The 19,874-nt window shown below is 38.4% G+C and overlaps 4 protein-coding genes across 7 annotated transcripts; 2 read left to right on the top strand and 2 right to left on the bottom strand.

Annotated features, from left to right (window-relative positions):
- Positions 1 to 284: 284 nt before the first annotated feature.
- On the bottom strand, positions 285 to 4,390 carry LOC126786114 (YTH domain-containing protein ECT4-like). 3 transcript variants are annotated; one of them, XM_050511831.1, is made up of 9 exons: positions 4,199 to 4,390; positions 3,695 to 3,768; positions 3,448 to 3,604; positions 3,284 to 3,354; positions 2,604 to 3,191; positions 1,696 to 2,292; positions 1,406 to 1,618; positions 1,177 to 1,326; positions 285 to 1,025 (listed from the first exon to the last, which is right to left on the bottom strand). In XM_050511831.1, exons 1-9 carry the CDS (start codon positions 4,224 to 4,226, stop codon positions 777 to 779), a joined length of 2,127 nt encoding a protein of 708 aa, XP_050367788.1. In that variant the 5' UTR covers positions 4,227 to 4,390; the 3' UTR covers positions 285 to 776. The 3 variants fall into 3 exon arrangements, with proteins under 3 accessions (XP_050367788.1, XP_050367786.1, XP_050367787.1); XM_050511829.1 differs by having other exon boundaries at positions 3,695 to 3,771; positions 4,199 to 4,389; XM_050511830.1 differs by having other exon boundaries at positions 285 to 1,022; positions 3,695 to 3,771; positions 4,199 to 4,388.
- A 343-nt stretch (positions 4,391 to 4,733) lies between these two features.
- Positions 4,734 to 12,028, bottom strand: LOC126787909 (subtilisin-like protease SBT3.18). Of its 2 annotated transcripts, XM_050513826.1 has the most exons (10): positions 11,769 to 12,028; positions 11,519 to 11,651; positions 8,038 to 8,132; positions 7,842 to 7,939; positions 7,519 to 7,692; positions 6,744 to 7,417; positions 6,379 to 6,446; positions 6,035 to 6,277; positions 5,836 to 5,950; positions 4,734 to 5,691 (listed from the first exon to the last, which is right to left on the bottom strand). In XM_050513826.1, exons 4-10 carry the CDS (start codon positions 7,915 to 7,917, stop codon positions 4,876 to 4,878), a joined length of 2,166 nt encoding a protein of 721 aa, XP_050369783.1. In that variant the 5' UTR covers positions 7,918 to 7,939; positions 8,038 to 8,132; positions 11,519 to 11,651; positions 11,769 to 12,028; the 3' UTR covers positions 4,734 to 4,875. The 2 variants fall into 2 exon arrangements, with proteins under 2 accessions (XP_050369783.1, XP_050369784.1); XM_050513827.1 differs by lacking the exons at positions 11,519 to 11,651; positions 11,769 to 12,028 and adding an exon at positions 8,228 to 9,084.
- A 723-nt stretch (positions 12,029 to 12,751) lies between these two features.
- Positions 12,752 to 16,285, top strand: LOC126787913 (probable serine/threonine-protein kinase PBL16). Its single transcript, XM_050513833.1, has 6 exons — positions 12,752 to 13,101; positions 13,935 to 14,242; positions 14,381 to 14,516; positions 14,967 to 15,103; positions 15,225 to 15,348; positions 15,620 to 16,285. Exons 1-6 carry the CDS (start codon positions 13,032 to 13,034, stop codon positions 16,006 to 16,008), a joined length of 1,164 nt encoding a protein of 387 aa, XP_050369790.1. The 5' UTR covers positions 12,752 to 13,031; the 3' UTR covers positions 16,009 to 16,285.
- A 900-nt stretch (positions 16,286 to 17,185) lies between these two features.
- Positions 17,186 to 18,821, top strand: LOC126787589 (bidirectional sugar transporter SWEET6b-like). Its single transcript, XM_050513441.1, has 6 exons — positions 17,186 to 17,219; positions 17,384 to 17,420; positions 17,877 to 18,093; positions 18,180 to 18,359; positions 18,474 to 18,596; positions 18,693 to 18,821. The coding sequence occupies exons 1-6, from the start codon at positions 17,186 to 17,188 to the stop codon at positions 18,819 to 18,821; spliced, it is 720 nt and encodes a 239-aa protein (XP_050369398.1).
- Positions 18,822 to 19,874: the final 1,053 nt, after the last annotated feature.

The following is a 19,874-nucleotide window of genomic DNA, read 5'->3' as shown; positions in this document are numbered from 1 at the left end:
GGCCGGATTTGGCTCGTGTACACCCTTAGCAGATTCTTCAACAGACGAATCTGGCTGTTCTGATGGCACTCACTAGGTCGTTTGTAACATCTGTAGCACTGAAGAATCGACTAATCGGGCAAAGGCGGGGAACCCGTGGGTTCTCCTCGTCTTGGGAATGCGTAGGTTCCACATCAAGGGTGACTGAGTGAACCTGCAGGGGTACTACCATACCAGGCTACCAGCACTCAGAAATTTATTTTGCTGCCGCAAGGAGTACCAAGACGGGAAAACAGATACCACCATAACCAAAAGGGTAAAACTGACTGTATTGCAATATTTTCCCACCTTCCTTCCAGCTCACATACAGATATAATAGCAGAGCTGCTCAGCAATGGAAATGATCTAGATTTACAAGACAGGAAATAACAAACAAGGAAAATGCAAAAAACAAAAACAAGAAAATACCAAAATATAAGACCCCACGAAAAAAGACCCTAAACCCAAAAACCTATGCAATCAAAACCTGTTAGGAGCTTTAGCTAAAGACAGTAGAAACGGAAAGAAAACTGAGGTGATACTTAAGACTACCAACACCCTAGCCCGCCTGCCTCAAACATACAGATACTTTTGAGTGCCGACTATCTTGCCTTTACTCAATGAAATATGGACTATTCAACCAAGGCAAGACTCAGTCATCATGGGCGGTCCACCAAGTATGGATATATGCAAGTAGCTTCCAGCACAACATTTTGAAGAGTACCACCGACATAGACCGCCACTATGCAAGGCAGAGGCTAGCAACCGTTTGCCACCACCCCGTTTGCTACAACCCTCTTCTCAGCCACAACCGGATTGGCACCCTTTGGGGCTTCTCCAGTTGCAGTTGATCCATTTTCTTTAACTTTCAGCTCCTCACTGGGATGCACTGTTGGAATAGATTCTTTGGTTATCTCAGAGGGAACATCCAATGAATTTTGTGTTTCCACTTGCCCATTTGTCACTACCTCTTTCTTCTCATCAAGGGTTTTTCCTTCCCATACCTGCTTTTGTATCAGCAAAAACAAGGAAAATTTTACCTGCTTTGCAAAGGTGAACTTGCAAAATAGTAAATAGCCGCGCCAGTCCATGCTAGAGGTAAAAATGAAAGAGAACAAAGACAACTTAAAATAGTACAGGTTGCAAAAAACAATTTACCTGCTTCTGAAACTGCTGCTGTTGTTTAGCTTTCTTCTCCTGAATTGTCTTCTGGCGGGACTCATAAAATCCAAAGTCATCCAAAATGCATGTTTTGCTCAAATGCTCCTTGAATATTTTGATCATTTTGAGCCCTGGTTCCAATTTAACCTGCAAATACCATATAATTAATATTCAAGTTGAGAACAAAGTACACAAAAGTAGGGAAAAAATGTAGATGTAAAATTACCTCCTGAGTGTCCCTACTATTAGTCACAGGCTTGTTCTCATTATTTTCAAGAGTAATATGCTTCAACAAACTGTTAGGAACGTCTTTGACAATATGCCACTTGACAGAGAAACACCCGTTCCATTTGTCTTGCTGCCAGTACTCCAAATTCTTATTGAAATCAACAGGCCCCAACATCTCAGCAAGGCCGACAAATTGCCCACTGGTATTGACCTAAGAAAGAAACGAGGTAAATAATTGTTCTAATATAAAAAATCATATACAAAAAGCCTCTCAAATCCAATACTTACCGAGAAAAAGAGAAATACAGGGCAGCCACCAGTCTTCTCCTGAGCCTCTTGGTATGCTGCATGAAGCTTCTTGTTGCCATTTGGTGTGCTGGCCCAAACATTATACTTGATGCTCTTATGCACATCATCCTCACTATATGACTTGATGATAAAGAATTTGGCATCAGTATAATCCTCTGGAAAATCTGCTTTATTGTATTGCTCTCTGTCTGGTACAGTACTAATATCCTTTTCCTCATCATGACTAAGACTTGCGGGCACGTTATGTCCCTTGATAGCTACTGCACTAGGGGCAAAGCTCTTTTGGTTCTTTGAGCCTCTCGCTCGAGGTCCTCTGTTTTGTTCATTTAAACCATCAGAGTTCTCATTACCATATCCATAGTAACCACCGTTGCGTCCCCTTGGTTGTTTATACTTGTTGTCAACTGCCAGCCATGTGCGTGCACTGTTTCGCGAGTCATAACCATGAGAACCGTATCCCAGACTAGATCTAACCGTGTTCCCATACTGGCCAAATAGCTTGCTTGGGTACATGCTACTATTCATAAACCCTTGTGCTGTACCGATCCCTGAAAGCGGTCTGGGTTGGTGCAAACCCTGTAGGATAAAAAAAGTGAAATTGATTAACATGAGAGCATTTAAAAATTAAATATACAAGATAAACAGTACAAATCATTTACTAGCTTCATAAGAAATAAAGTACTAACAATATTTCACTGGCTAAAAGTCTACTTCAACCAATAAGATTTTCCCACGACCTTAAGGAATCCATATTAACCCATAACAGTAATATTTCCTCTCACCATTTTAATTTGAAAGCTGATGCTGCTGATCAGTACACAATATCAGGGACACACTACACATCAATTACCACATGAAAAGAAACAAGATTTTGGAAATAACAATACCATGAAGTGAGAATTTGGACGATAGTTCTGATTCCTCAAAGATGGAATTCTGTTGCCATACGAGTTTGATGTAATGGGTGTATTTGGCACAGGTCTATGCCCATCTGAAAAAAGTGGGGCATCTAACCAAGGAATTGGAGAATGTACTGTGTCGTAACCATATATTGGGTCCTGGTAACCAGGAGTAGGAACAGGCGTGGGCAAAGCACCTCGTCCGTATGATCCGTTGGAGTTGAAAGACGTAGTTTGAAATGTTGACAAGGGAGCAGAACCATTACTGCCTTTCACACTTCCATTATTTGCAATGCCATTAGAAATTCCATTACCTGTTTCCACAGGCAGAGGCTTTTGGTCAGCAGCTAAAGAAGTGGATACCTCATTCTGAGGGGCAACAGGACTAGGAGTGTACGGTCCACTGGTTGGAGTCAGTGGCTGGAAATAGGGCGGGTACTGGTAGTGTTGAGGCCCATACAATTGACCATCATTTCCCATAGTCGGAACAGGGGAAGTTGCTGGTGAATAAGGACCATATGGTGCATACCCATAACCGTGGTGGTACATAAGAGACGCGTTATCTCCATAAACCCCCTAAAAAAGCGCACAATAAAATTACAAATTAGTAAATAACTGATGTGCGACCTGGAAAACAGAGCAACCATCATGAGAAGAAAAGAACTTACGGAAGTCATATCTACCCCCTCTGGATTCACATATCTCGAGTACTCATCCCAGTCTCCAGTCCCATCATAGCCTTAAAAACACAGGACAAGGACACCATTCGTGTCATGACAATAATTTCACAGACAAAGTAATAATCAACAGAAAACAAAATTGCGCTGCTTACCTCCATAGTAATAGGCTGTAGATGGATAACCATTTGGGAGATAGGAGAAAGACTGATCCAAGAAGTCGGTGGACAGTGGAGTCACAGAGCGGTCAGATGGGATCTGACCATTTGCAGCATTGCCAGAATCAATAGACCCGTACTGGTTGACAGAAGGCTGCACAGAGAAAGCAAAATGAACACGTCAGATCATCGACTTGAACTAAAACCAGTTGGTCAGTGAAAACTAGTAAAGCATGCATAGTACCTTCTTTGTAGGCTCTGGAATTTCCAGGGTCTTGGTCTGAGAATCTAATGACAACTTCTGAAGCAAATCTGCTGCTTCTAAAGCAATCAGAGTGAAGGAAACACATGCAATTGCAAATTCGGTCTACAGCTAATTCATCATCTTGTAATGATAAGCAAACAGAAGAATCAACGAAGCAACGCGACAGTATCGACCTGAATTGTAATTCAATAGCTCAATTGACTAGCTACAACAACAACAACACAAACAGGCCTCGGAGGACTTGAATTAAGCAGAAATTATGCAAAATTAACAAGAGGACTTGAGTTTCTACGCATTAAAAAACATCAAATCTATAGCCACAGAGTTGGGAGACGAGCTGCAGATAGATAGAGTACAAAATAATAGAGCGATCTAAAACAAGAGCAAACAGAATCAGAGAAGATGAAATTGGATCGAAAAGCAATAAGGTAAAAAAAAACAGATCGAAATCCAAAGCAAAGCAATAGATGGAAAAAAGGATACGATCAGCGGGAGGAGCGACGGTGGCCATGGCCGTGAATTGATAGCTGGATCTTGTCGCGTAGGGAGGAGACTCCGAGCAACCCTCGAATCCCTAAATTCCCAAATTAGAGAGGGAGAGTTGGATAGAGAGAGAGAGACAACGGGGTCCTCACAGCCGCCAAGGGTTTGGGTTTTTGGAAAAAGAGGGTTTTGTTCATCCAAAAGCGGTGATTCAAATAGCACCACGGCTCCTCCAACGCCACTCCCCTCACGTATTACCCGCGGGTCACGCTGTCAGCTCATCGACTCTATTCTATTGGTTCGCACAACCACGTGGCGGGTAACGAATGGCATTCATGACGTGTGCCTTGTGCTCTTTCTCCTGATTGGGCGGTGATGGGGATTTGACTAGTTGCAGCCTTGTTTTGAAACCCTAATTTACAAAAGGACGAACATGTCCCCGTCCCAGTTTTAACTGTTTTGCTACTTGGGAATTACAGCACAGCATGTTGGAGCCATTTTCCAACCGATTTTGATAGAAGATTTGAAGTGAATTTGAAATAGCATTATGTTGATTCCAGAGGAGAAACAAATGCATAAACATATTTGTTCAATTAATAACATATAAACTTGGCTTAGCAGCAGCCACATAATTTGGGAAATGGAGATCGAGTAGTATCGAACAGCTTCTTCAATGATCACATGTAGCTCAAGTCCAGGGGTTCATTGAAATCTTGAGCAGCAGTGTTGACACAAACAACCAAAGGACTCCTTACCTTGTGGAAGCCATCAGACCAAACGATTTCTCCAAAATCATATCTTCCTTGAGACTTCTTCTGTGGCTTCAGCGTTATATAATATGTGTTTTCCGCTTTGAACCAGGAGAATACCAAAACTCTAGGCCATATCACTACCTCCACTCCATCAGGCTCAGAAATGGTACCAAAATACATGGAGTTCTTATTCTTGCCCACATTACGCACCCTTCTCTTGATTGTCACAGTTGACTGGAGATTTGAAACTGTGATTGATGGGTAGTTTATATTGGCATTTGATTCCGGCACTCGCGGACAGCTTGTGTCAGTTCCTGAAGGGCAGAGAACTATCATGTTTATCTGTTCTTCTGTGTAGCCAGTGTTGCATAAAAAGTGGACATAGTCACTTGTTTTCATGTCGTAGACAAGCCCCGGATCCATTGCCTTGATGGGGTCTATGTGACCGGCACCCAAGTCAAAAGGGTTGGAGGCTTTCATCGGTCCATCGGCTAGGATGGTATCGAATGATGTGTCCCTTGTGTATGCTGTGGTCATGACAGCAGATTGAATGGCTGCAGGAGACCAATCGGGGTGTGCAGATTTGATGAGAGCAATAACTCCAGAGACATGAGGACATGACATTGATGTTCCTGACTGAAAATTCCAGTTAACTAATCGTTTATCGTCGCGTCTCAAGGTTGGAGAAGTTTGATTGGGCCATGCTGCCAATATGTTTACTCCTGGAGCACTTATATCTGGCTGTTACATTATAACACATCAAGATCAAGTTATAAAGATGAGGTATAAACGTACTGCCTGTGTCCTCCTAAATGTGAGGATGGACCAGCACTCCAGCAGACACATTTACTTGTTCCTAATAACGTGAGAAGCTATTATTTGTACCTTGAGGATATCAGGTGTAAGTGAGTTAGGACCTCTTGAAGAGAAGTATGCAACTCTAGGGGCAGGTGCCTTCCCGATGATAGTTCTACTTGCTTTTATCTGCACAACAGGCTTCCTGTGTAGTTCACAACATTTGTATTACATCTAATGCAAACTCGCACATACAAAGATAGACATGCAATACATGGTGTCGCCTTACGTAGGAGATTCAGCGAGATAGTTCAAGATCCGAGTCCCTTCCTCAAGGTTGACATGGACTGAGGGGATGATGTCAGCACCAAGCTCCCTGAACATCGGTTCTACAAAGATCAAACCAGATGCATTGGCTAGCTTGGCAGCTACTTCAGCCTCACCAATTTCATACGGTCCTATGGTTGAGAAGCATAGTATTACTCTATTTGTAGCAAAATTTGATTTATTCCAGTTCCTTGACGTGCATATCCTGTAGAATATATAACAGATACATATTTTGCACTTGAATACTACAACAAGTCGTTATATCAGAAATCAGATAGCTGGAGAGTCGACAGAAAAGAAAGTCACCCATCATAAAAGTAGACCGTCGCATCTGCCAATTTCGCATTGATAGGTGTTCTGATTAGGCTTTCTCCCTGTACAAAATAGTATCAGCTAGTAAATATATTTACTGGCACGGCATACATATGCTGCCTTGTCAAAACTTGGCAGAGCTTTAGTTAGGAAATTATTACATCATAGAGAGGGTATCTGCAGTACAGCTGTAGATGCTGTACACTGATAATCAATAACCTCAAACAAGATTGACAACCGTATATAGAACCAAACATTATCTTCAACTTTTTAATTATCAGGTTCTGCATATTATTATATAGATCAACATCTATTATCCAAAATTTTAAAATTACCGTGCCAAAAAAAATTAAAATTACCATGATGGAGAGCTTATTATCTAGAAGAATCCTGGTTGGGAACATTCTGTCAATTGAGGAAGCAGCAACACAGAGGCTCCAAGGAGCAACATTTGTGACCTGTGATGGTTCTGGCCCTTCATTACCTGCTGAGAACACCACACTAACACCTAACTGCATTGCATGAAACGAACCGATAACACCTTCTGATGCAAAGAATGGTATTAATGGTGGTGGTGATCCGATAGATGCTGAAATTACATGAACACCATCATGCAAAGCATCATCAAAAGCTGCAAGAATATCTGCTCCAGTACACCTGCCACTATAATTGTTTCCCCAACAAACTTTGTACACTGCTAGACGAGCCCTAGGAGCTCCACCCCGTGCAGTGCCCTCTGCAAAACCATAGAAGCTTGCATTTTGTTTCACTACCGAACCCACTGCTGTAGAGGCTGTGTGTGTCCCATGACCAAGAAAATCTCTAGCTGATCGAAATTCTGGATTGCCACTAGCGTTTAGTGGCCCATATTCTTCTTCAAAGCCTTTCAGGTAGTAGCGGGCACCAATTAGCTTTCGGTTGCATGCTTTTGCGGGCTCAAACATCTCTCCTTTCACACAGTTTCCCTTCCAAGTTGTGGGGATAGGCCTCATATGTGGCTCTTCTTGGAAACTTTCTGATTCAGGCCATATACCTAATTAATGATCACAAAAACGCATTAGTATACTAGGAGTTAATTACGGTCAACTATTGAAGATGTATAATTAAATAATATGCATGTTAAATTAAAAAAACCTGTATCAAAAATCCCAACTATGATGTCTTGGCCATGTGCTAGTTGCAATGGAGAGGCCGTTGCACTAGTCATACTAGTGCTGCTGATCAGGTTAAGGCCCAAGAAGTCCCAACTCCGAGTTGTGTGCAACTGCAGTGTCTTACTTCTGAAAACTGATACCACTCCTTTCATCTCTGCAATTTAGATTCGTCTTACATCAATAACTATGCAATTTTTATAACAAGTACTGAGATTATAAGCTAACTCATGGACATTGAGAAAAGAAAAGAAAAGAAAAGCATGCAGAAAACCCTAAGAAAAAAGAAAGAAAAGAATGGCTTACTGGCCAAGGTGGTTGCTTGTGAGGAATTGAGTTTTGCTGAAAAGCCTGAGAAACTATGCTTGTAGCTATAAAGCATTGACCGTTTAACATCTTCTTCACTAAAGATGAAAAATACAAATAAATACATAAAACATTAGATCAAAATAAAGAATTGAATCACTATGTATATGCAGAGAAACACAGCATGAACATAAACCTGGCAAAAACTTTGGAAAGGAGCTGAACATGATGTTCTGAAGTCAGGTGAGGTTCATGAACATTATGACTGAGCCCCAAATAGACTATGTAAACCTGCAGAAACTCAAACAAATGGGAGCAAATGGAGGTAACATCTAGAGAGGAAATGAAAGACAGTGAAACTAGAGTTTTGAGTACAGAAAAGTTACATGAGGTGCCGAATATGTATAATTAAAATATAGTGCAAGTGAGAGGATTAGACCCCAAAAATACTGAGAATTAGTGGCCATTGTGTATCCTATCAAAGTATCACATGGATTGCTGAGATTAAATAGAGTTGAGTAACAGATGATTTATGATTTCCAATTCCAAGTGGGTAGATTTCAGTTTCAAACAATGCTTGCTATACTGCGTGTGTTCCAAGGCTTTCAAAGCTGCAAGAACACTAGTATTCCCTCTTCCAAAGCCATGATGATAGTTTATCATTCAAGCTAGCTATCTATATACATTAATATGAAGGTATAAACCTTCTAATTTGTACATCTGCAGTACAGTACCTAGTACCTACTGTACCTATCTTTATCTTAGGAGGACTGCAGACCTCCATTATAGTTACCATTAATGCTGCTAAAGTGCTAAGAAAAATGCAAGTGCCCTTCATCATAATAGCTATAAAAAGTTGATTTCTTTTTCCATTTTCCTTTTCACCAAATCAGTTAAACAGCTGGTCAGCTGCATTGGTTTAGTTTGAATAATCATCGAGTAATAAAGCACATAATCTCTAAAACTGTCCTAAATTTCCGTGCATATGATCATTTTTAAATGCTTATTGATAATTGAATGCTATTAATGCATCTTCACTGATACATAAAAATTTCACAGCAAAGTAAATCTACTTCGGAAGTTCAAAGGCTTACTAAACTAAATGGAAATCCTTGACAGACAATAAGGTCTAGCATGTTATAATACTAGTTATGGATGTTTACTGAAATAGACCAATTTACATGATATTACCAAGAATAATACCATATTGTTATTGTGTTTTACCTTTTTAAAGGTTGTAGTGTTGAACCCCATATTTTTAGGGACTTTGTCTTGCATTTCTCAGATACTGTCTACAGAACCTGTAGTTTACTAATAAACCCTACTTTCTAGCTCAGAAAAGTCCATAGAGTCATAGACTACATGAGTATGGATCAATTGCACCACAAAAACTTGCAAAAACACATTCATTTCTAGTGTTTCCACTAGTTATGCTTCTCCTAAGTAGAGCAGTCTAGGGTTTATAATGAATTCATCACCTTTCTTTATCTACTGGAAACTGTATTGAAATCTATATATTTCATGCAGTTATGATGCCCTAAGATGTACAGCTACTGGAGGATCAAGCTGTTGTGTATACAATGTTCTGCTGGTCTATACTGATTTATGAAGAATACAATGCTCACTAGAAGAAGCAAACTTATACTTGATCAAAATCATTGTCTGTTGGGAAAAGTCTCCTAACACATTGCGTGAATCGATTCTAACTCTAGCATAATCAAAGAATTTTAATCAAGAACCTAAGACTTTCGAAGCACGGTTAAACCTTGAAAGTTCACATCATGAAGTCCTCTTCCATATGAATGTCAAGAACTTGCTTTGTTGTAAGATATCCTCATCTATAGCAATCTATTATTGCATCTTCCTGGAATCATAATATGATTTAAATAGTATATACATCTAGTTTGCTTTCATAAGCAGAAATTTCAAGTGTGCATAAAGAGATACATCTTTCTAAAGGCATTTAACAGATAGTCAAGAATTCGCCATCTAGAACTAAAATGTTTGATGTAAATATGTGACACAAAAGGATGGAAACAATATTGCTGCAATACTGTTTTCATGTCAGATTTTCCAAATCTACTATTGCATTTTCAAGTTTAGCTACATACTTCATGCAGTTTGACTCTGAAAATAATAGGGCAGTGAAATTATCAGCAGTATTCACATATATCAACTGTAAGCTTGATGAGAGTCCAGCATATGTCTTTAACACGCAGAGAGGATGAGTTTCATGGTAACTACTTTTTAGGTGGACTGGTTTTTTCAATTCTAGTATAGAAACAAACATATGACTTACAAAGCAAAATGTTTGCAGATAAGTTAAGGGACAGCATCTTATTTCTAACTAGATAGAAATAATTTTGCAGATGATAATTAACCAGAAAAGGAGGGATATATAGCATCTAATTCGGAGCTAGCAATAGGTACTATTTTTCTAGGGTTACTTACCCTAGTTGGCAATTCTTTCATAATTTTGCAATTTTGAAATCTTCATCCTACTTAAAGTTGTTCAACACTGCTGAGTATATATATATATATATTCAACGTAAAGTGCAGAAGAGCTTGTATCAGTTATATGATCGACCTGGTAGCAGAAAGCACAATGAAGGCATTGAATTCATTTTAATCACCAGTTCTTTAATTATCTGATAAATATAGATAGCTAGCTAGTATAAAGAAACTATTGTGTTCAATCTACTTAGCTGCATGGTTTTCAAGGGGATTCAATAAAGTCATGTCATAAAAATATATGAACTAAATACCCAGATCAGTGAATGACTTTCCTACCCCAACTCTCAATTTTGACAAGTTTGATAATTTCTACAAAACAAATTAGCATGCTGTTGTCCTTGGGAGATAAGTATGGGGTCAATTTCTAATCAAAGCATCAAATTAGGCAACAGGAATATATGAGACTCAAGTAGTATATATCGATATATGCAATGATTGGTTCCCAGTACTTACAGCAGTGCTAAATAGTGGAAAAGTCCTCTATAATTGTAGTTTTGGTTAAGAATCAAGGCGGTAATAACACTGAAAATTATCATTATCTACTCTAGTATCTAGCTAATACATTCCATTATGTGATATAAATCTTAATTCGATTATGATCAACAACATACACTACTGGCATGTATATTACTAATCAATAAATAAAGACATATATTGACATGCGTGTGGTGGCGCATGCGTGAGAGGCAAGTGGTCATCAACTCATCATCTTCATCTCCAGGGCTTTCCAGTAGAAAACAGAAAGCCAAAATACAAGGGACAAGCACCATGTTAGATCATGAGGTTGGATATCTTCTTGGATTAATGGACCCACCCACCATTCACTATAACATTCCTGATTCCTTTTTACTTTGACTTGCCCTAAGCTAGTATTGTGACTGATTTTTTCTCCAAAAAGATTTGGAAAGAATCAACCTCACCAGATTCAGAATTAGAATATATGTAATATATCAAGCTTTCTCAGTAGTCAGTCATATCATACAGGGTGGGACATAACCTTAATCTAAATCTAAACCAAGCTTCTCCTACTTCCCAAGTTATTATAGCTACATGAACTTTCTGTAAATTCCATTTCTTTAGAATAAAGAATATACCAGACAAGCAAACTAAATAGGAGAATTAACTAGACGTTAAGAATATACTAGTCTCAAGAAAATGCATACCGAGAGAAGCAAAAAAGCCTGCACGCCAGCTTATTAGTGCCTTAAACTCTCTGAGACAATTCATCAAACACCTTGTTTGCGGCTAATTCCCTCAACCCACATTGCTAGTGCTGTCTGTCTGTCAATGTCAAACCTGCGCACACACAATGGCTATGTGGGTTACGCGTGCACCAACACCAGCCTTACATGTATGCCTTGCTAACAAGGCCCTGTATTGATACACAGAATGTCCAGAAAACAACACCAAAACCTTTCAACAGCTGGAGCCTTGCTACTTGCTACTTTTCGTGTTCACAAAACAAAAGCCTTGCATATACAGAAGCCTGATATTCAGGCTAAGACCGACAGCAGAGTCAATTGCTTGCGCAAGTCACCGTTATCTTTTTAAAGTGACCATCTTTGTGTACTATGCACGTCCAAAGCTGGTCAGAGTTCCCAAGTTTTCTGTAAAAGAGAACCACTTCTCATTTGTATCTCAAACCGCGTTGCCCAGATCTTTGAGGGTCAGCATTTGCATAGTACTCAAGAACCAATCAGCTTAATTACTCAGCTCAACAATTCGGTAAATCTATTACTTGGTATTGGAAATACTTTTTTATTTATTTTGGTGATGGATGGAACATTCGTAACGTGAAACATCCAAAATCAAATGGAGCGACTTTATAAATTCGGACTCATATAATTGACCATATATGTACATGGAAGAAAAAGTTATTGGCAGGCTTAGAGTTTAAGCTGATAGGAAGATGAGTTATGGTATACATGTGTGACCTATAATCAGTTCATTACAAAGCCAACTGAACTTGTGCTGTGCTTATAGGACAGTTTGATCATCCAATGTATTGTTCCGAAAGTGGGTTGGTCTATATTTTAGCATTAATATATAGTTCATATACGTACACACCCTAGCTAGTTCTCCCATCACAAGAATTTATGTACAATAATGAATGTTAGGTGACGTAGTAGCAGCTAAATTGGCCAGTAAATGGGGGAAGAGTGTGATTAATACCATGAAAAAGTGGGAATAAATTGGGAAGCAGCATAGTGTATTAGTATCATAGTATGGTAGGAAATGGAAGAAAGAAAGAAAGAAGTGATGGAAAAAGACTGGTGGGAATTGACCATGGATGACATATGTGCTATGTATGCTGTGCGCACTAGAGGAAGCCCAGAATATATATTCAAATGAATCAAAAACACAAAACAAACAAAAAACCTCCCGAAGAGTGAATGTGGGCCCATTTCTGCCATGGCCAAGAACCAGCACCCACCTCAACCCCTCACACCATCATTACCATCCAAGAAAGAATTCTCTCTTACTCTTCCCCTCATTCTTCAACAACAAATTGTGTTTGGGTTGTACCCATTCAATTCAACAGAGTTCCTCCAACAGAACCCTTCTTCATTCTTCACTTTTGTTTCTTCATCTTTCTGAAACAAAGACACAAACTTGGTTATGGTGATGGGTGGTTGGTGAGGAAAGTGGGCTTTGAGTTGTTTCTGGTTTGGGAAGATGGGGAATTGTTGGTGTAGCTGGTGGGGGGAGCCTTCAGTCCACAGAGTTTCATCCAATGCTAAGTCAGGTTGCTCCTCTTAAACCTCGCTTCTTCTTCTTTTGGAATCAAAAGGCTTCTATTTTATGTTATTCTGCATATGAGGTTGTGTTTCTGTTATTGTCTCTGTCGATTAGTAAGTGATTAGAGATAGAACTTTTGACTCCAATGATCATGCTCTGTTTTCATCCTCGTATAGTTTGTGGATTCTGGTTTCCTCCTACAAGAATCTCTAGTGAAATTTGGAGATCAAAGTTACCCTTTTTTGTTTCTAGTATATATATGCAGCAGTTCTGTTGTGTAATATAAAGGACAAAAGAAAATGAACAACATATACTGTCACTGTTCCTATATATGTCCACTTATAAAGGATTTACCTTTCCTGTAAATAGTGAGGTGCCCCAGATTCTTATATGGTGCCCTATTCGCTTTAGCTATTTCTGATAGTGTCTCTTTTGAGGTTCAAAAGTAATATATTTCCGTTTCATTCTGCTTTTGTTTTCTATGTTTGTTCCTTATTTTGAGAAATTACTGAGCTTTTTACCTTTCTCTGTTGTATGAATATTGTTACTAGAACTAACTTGCAGAATAGGAGGTTGTAAAAATCACACATTTTTTGTTCGTTATATCTTTTATCTCTACATGAAGATGATGGATATTTTTGCTTGCTGTAGTGTATTGTTCTTGATTTGTTAACAAATTGACCTTCAAAAAGCCGTAACCATATCCACCTTTTTCCTTCTTTGCGTTCTCCTAATCGTGTCAGCTCTTCCTATGGGATTCACTGTCGAGTTTATGATGAAGGGAATATGGTTTGATGCTTGCTTCTTATTGCATTTGATACTCTTTAACTTCCTTTTCAGAATCCCCAAAAGACCAGAGCCCCTCAATGAAGCCTAGGGAGGATGATAGTAAATTACCTTCAAATCCTGAAGAAGTTGAGATCCTACGTCGTGATTCGGCTGCAAATCCATTGATCGCATTCACATTTAATGAGCTAAAGATAATCACTGCAAACTTTAGGCAAGATCGTCTGTTGGGTGGCGGAGGATTTGGAAGTGTTTATAAGGGTTTCATAACGGAGGATTTAAGAGAGGGACTGTCTCACCTTCCAGTTGCCGTCAAGGTTCATGACGGTGATAATAGTTATCAAGGACACAGAGAATGGCTGGTAATCTTCTGGTTGATCCCTTAATCTATTAGGCCAAATAAAAGATTACAAGTTCATCATTGTCACATTGTATGCATTCCTGTAGTGTACGCATAGTTAAATGATGTCAGGTTCATTTAGAGCTTTGTGCATTTCTAGGCGGAAGTCATATTTTTGGGGCAGCTTTCTCATCCAAATTTGGTAAAACTCATTGGATATTGCTGTGAGGACCAGCAGCGGGTGCTGATATATGAGTACATGGCTCGGGGTAGTGTGGAAAACAATTTATTTTCAAGTAAGTCTCTAAGCATTTCCAATCACACTTTCTTCTTTAGTAAGTTCCAATAAACATTTTCTGATTAGTGCATATGTGCTTGGAGGAATTATGGACTCCTTTTGGGGAGGCAAAATATAATAATTGGTAAAGCAATAAGACTGATGAGGCATAGATGATCGTCATACAGTGCCAATATATGATGCTACAATTCAATGATATCATGGTATGATCTTTTAATAGCTGGTTTCAGCTCGAAATGATCCCTAAAATGAACCCCTGAAAGGGCATGTGCATGTACCAATTTTTTTGGGGTCAAAATGCTAAGACATGATCAATCCGGAAGAAACATAAATGATCGAGATTTGTCTCAAGAAAAGCCATTAGTTAAAGTAAAATATTATCCTGTTAGGACGTTTGTGGGCCGATTCTTAAGACTATCTCAGTTCCATATTTCCTCCATCTTTCCAGGAGTGCTGCTTCCTTTGCCTTGGTCCATAAGGATGAAAATTGCGTTTGGTGCAGCTAAGGGGCTTGCCTTTCTCCATGATGCAGAGAAGCCGGTCATCTATCGTGATTTTAAAACGTCTAATATCCTGCTGGATCTGGTACATATATACTTGCTCTACTTTTCTTAAATAAAAGTAAAACAATCTTTGTGCTGCAAAAGTAATTCCAATTCACTTGCTTAAATACTATTGTACTTTCTTGTGCACCTATCTAAAACAGGAGTACAATGCAAAGCTTTCTGACTTTGGCCTTGCAAAAGATGGACCAGTTGGGGACAAATCTCATGTTTCTACACGCATAATGGGGACATATGGATATGCTGCACCTGAGTATATCTTGACCGGTCAGTCCTTATATCACAAAGCTAGACAGATATTTATGTTCTTCTGCTTCCTCTCAATTAATTTGTTTGTTCCTGGGAGGAATGTCTTAGGTACTGTGTGAGCATAGTATCATTCCATCTAATTTTCCGTGTTACCATCCAAAACTAATGCATTATGTTTAAACATGCCATTGAAAATAATGTTGGACCACTAGTGATCAACGAGGCTATAAGAAGTTGCTTCGATCTCTAAGTTATAGCTTTTAAACTAACACCATCTATCTCTATGCAGGCCATCTTACTCCTAGAAGTGATGTTTATAGCTTTGGTGTAGTTCTACTAGAACTTCTGACTGGAAGAAAATCTTTAGACAAGTCACGGCCAGCTCGAGAGCAAAACCTTACTGATTGGGCTCTGCCCATGCTCAAAGAGAAGAAGAAGTTGCTCAACATCATTGATCCAAGACTAGAAGGAGAATATCCAATTAAAGGAGTGCACAAGGCTGCCATGCTCGTCTACCATTGTTTGAACCGGAACCCAAAAGCTAGGCCTCTAATGCGCGATATTGTAGATTCTTTGGAGCCTCTGCAGGGCAGTGATGAAGTTTCTGCTGAAAAAACTATAACAGAGATTATTCAGTTCCCGGATGGTGAAATTAAAAGAAAAGAAGAATTGCTGTAACTGACTGGAGTCGTCAGTTTATTTACATAAAAGTTTTTACAGGCTAGATGGTTTTATGTGCACCCGAAGAAGTATACGGCTTTTGGTCCTTGGTAAAAACATGGTTTTGTGATGATAACTTGCAATTGAAATATTGTAAGTTGGCGTATATATGAATCGAAAAGCTGATGTTTGTTTTGTAGATGATATATTTAGCTGCCACTGACTAGCACTCGGCTTGCTTAAATTGTTATATGGAGTTTGATCCAATATGAGTTGAAATTATGGCCTTAGTACATCATTTACATGTCAAAACTCAAGATGGTATCTTCATATTACAATATAAATGCATGCACAGATGAATGTGCAGCTTTCGATCTGTATATTTCTTCTGTGCAAGTCCATTACATTATAACCTTACCTGAATAGAAGAACATCAATCATTTTAAAAAAAGAAGAAGAAGAAGAAGAAGAAGAAGAAGATAACACATACACAGAAAGGCAGGTCAATTTCGGACTAAGTTGGTGGGTTTTGCCGGGGAGCTTATCCTTGATTCTCGTCCGTACATCATCAACCGTAATTGCGACCATGGTGGTCACGCCTGCATTTATTCCTTAACATCCGAGTAAGGATAACAGTAAACACGAATTACGGGTCTATACCTTGTTTGTGTTGATTTTTATTTTTAAAAGGAATTTATGTTAATTATTTATCCTATATGGCATAGAATCATAAGCATTACATATATGGATTATAGAATAGAATCATTACATATATGGATTTCAGTTCATATAGAATACGATTAGCTAAATAGAAACCAATCTTAACTCTGATATGGTGCCGTAAATTTAATAGCTATCAGAATAAGGCTAGATTATCAACCGGATTAATTGGTAAACGTGGATAGTGCGTCCAGGATAACCATAAACCATTAAACCTCACACACACACACACACACACGCACACACACACGAAATACAAGAGAATCTCATTACTACTATAACAAGTAATCATGTATATGAGATAGAGATGATGATCCTTGATCATACATAGTTTGAGTTGGATACTGATTAATATGCCTACTATAAATATCGACATTCGCTACTCTAGAATCTCATTCACTCAGTTCTCGACTTCTCTCTCTCTCTCTGATCTCTCTTATTTCAATCATATTTTCTGTTTCATTCTGCTGAAGATATGGTGAGCCCTAGGACTGTGGTTGGTGTTATTGGTACGTTTCAGTAGTATTGCACTCTGCTGCTTCCAAACTCTCCTTCATATATACACAGCTTTTCTCTTTTACGTGTACTCTCTTTCATGGCTCGTATAATTATATATGATAATGCAGGAGAAGTTTATTGATCATGTTTGTTTGATCGATTTATCTGTGTGCAGGAAACGCTATCTCTGCCGGGCTTTTCCTTTCTCCAATGTAAGCCTCTGGGTGCATATATATATCACACTATGTAGAAAGCATATATATCTAAACGTGTTTGAGGAGAGTTCTTAGTGATTGTGATCCCATATATATGTTCCACTTTTGTATGGTAAGATTGTATTAAACCTTAAAATAGCACGAGATCCCTATTTGATTAAAATTTATTATAAAAGTATTGATATAACCATATGCAGATTCTTTCGTCATTTACTATGTCAACTATGCACCCTAAACAAATTATGATATATCACTCTGATGCATGCTAACAAGTTGCATCGCACATTGCCACAAATATTTGGTATTGCATTTATTTTTTAATTAGTTTCCCCATAATTTTTTTGTGTTTATCGACCTACGATTTGGTTGCTAGCTCAATTGTTGATTATCGATCGATCGATGAGTTAATTCGCATAATGTCTAACGGTTATTTTGTTGTTGTTTTATTGGCAGCCCTACGTTCCTGGAAATTTGTAAAAAGAAAGATGTGGAAGAATTTGATCCGAAGATTTACCTAGCAACGGTGTTAAACTGTTTGTTCTGGTGTTATTATGGAATGCCATTCGTCAATCCAAATAGCACTTTAGTTGTCACTATTAATGGAGCTGGCCTGGTTATAGAGCTTATATATCTTGGCATATTCTTGTATTATGCTCCATCGAAAAAACAGGTACGCATATATATATCCTTCTACAATTTAAGAGTCTAGGGATGTTTTTAAATCCAATATTTAATATTTCGCTTTCAATCTTGCAGAAAACTGTTATCGGGATCTTACTAGGTGAAATAGTTTTCTTTGCGCTTGTTGTGGCTCTAACTATGCCGTTTATACCCAAGCATAAGATGTTCATAAACAGACCCCTTCGGGCTGTTGTCATCGGAATTATATGTGATGTTTTCAATATCATCATGTATAGCTCCCCTCTGTTCATTTTGGTACGTTATCTAGTTTTTATTGACATTTATTTCTCTATTTCATGCCTAGTACCTCACAGTTGATCACGATTATTTAACTTGCCGTACGTACGTCTTGGTTTTGATTTTTAACAGAAAAAAGTCATTAAAACTAAGAGTGTGAAATACATGCCCTTCTTTATCTCGTTGGCCAACTTCATGAACGGTGGTTGTTGGACTTCATATGCTCTTATTGGGAAAGTGGATTACTTCATCTTGGTAAGTATTTTCGTACTCCTCTTACTGATCGATCAATTTCAATATGAAGTTTTAATATCTTTTTTTTAACGTGTGTGTATCTGATCAATAATGCAGATTAGCAATGGTCTCGGAACATTTTTTGGATTGGTTCAATTGATAGTCTATGCGATATATTACAAGACAACACCAAAAGATGATGAAACCCATCCTGACAAGACTACTAATGCGGTGGAACTCGTCTAATTATATGATATAAGTGCTTGGAAAATTTTGGCCTTCATATGAACAAATATAGCTAGATTTTTTTTAAACCTTTTTTTGTGGTAAATCTCATGGTTTTGATCGAGTATGTAAATTGGGGTTAATTATGCAGTCAAGTAATTGAGCTGCATATATATGTTCTCCATTCTTTTTCCAATATTTAGATATTTTTCTTTTCCTCTGATGAGTTCGATCTCTTGCATATATACACAGTTCTTCGATCTGTTGCTTCTGAAATATAATTTCTGCAACTTGAATTTATGTTAATTTGGGAAGTTGCGGATGGTTTGAACTTGTAAACCAAAGAACAAGATGAAATAAGATGAGACATGGAAAAATAACATTTCCAATTAAGTAGCAAAGGTAGCTAGAGACATTATTAAGATCTAGCTACTGGTGAAATCGATCATGGTTTTAGTACTCGGTTCTTAGAGAATGAAGTCGATCCGGCAGATGAGGCATTAATATCAGTACGTACGTACGTACGTGCTTGGCACAAAATGGTATGACTTGTACACACAAGCTTTTGGTAGGTAATGCTCCTCCCATGCATGCATAAAGAGGGATCAAAAAGCTATAGGTTGATTAATCCCTACTGCAGCAGCTAGCAAGTAATCCACACCGTACTAGTTCTATGATTGGCTTGGTACGTTTGTCTATAATCTTCACTGCAGCTGGTTGTTCATCAACCCCCTTTCTATTAGAGAAAGCTTCACCATCCCAATAAGTTGCATGCCAGTCGATCTGTAAATCTGTAATTTAGTGCAGCGCAAAGAAGCTAGTATAACAATCTGCATTGACCTTGGTCCACTGTTTTACATTACATGTTATACGTAAATCATATTACTGGTACAAGTAATCCTGGCTTTTTAGAAGCTGGACTGGTAATTATTCCTACCACTCCAATTGATCGATCGGCACAAACAAACATTGTCCTATCATGCATATATTTGGTATTACAGAACTGCAGGTTTGGGGCAATCAAGATCCATATGTGAAGTTGAATAGGATGAATATCACTTACATTCTAGTCAG

The sequence above is a fragment of the Argentina anserina genome, chromosome 3, assembly GCF_933775445.1.
Source record: "Argentina anserina chromosome 3, drPotAnse1.1, whole genome shotgun sequence".
Lineage (NCBI taxonomy): Eukaryota > Viridiplantae > Streptophyta > Magnoliopsida > Rosales > Rosaceae > Argentina > Argentina anserina.
The sequence above is the reverse complement of the archived record's forward strand: the minus strand, read 5'-3'. Positions and strand labels throughout refer to the sequence as shown.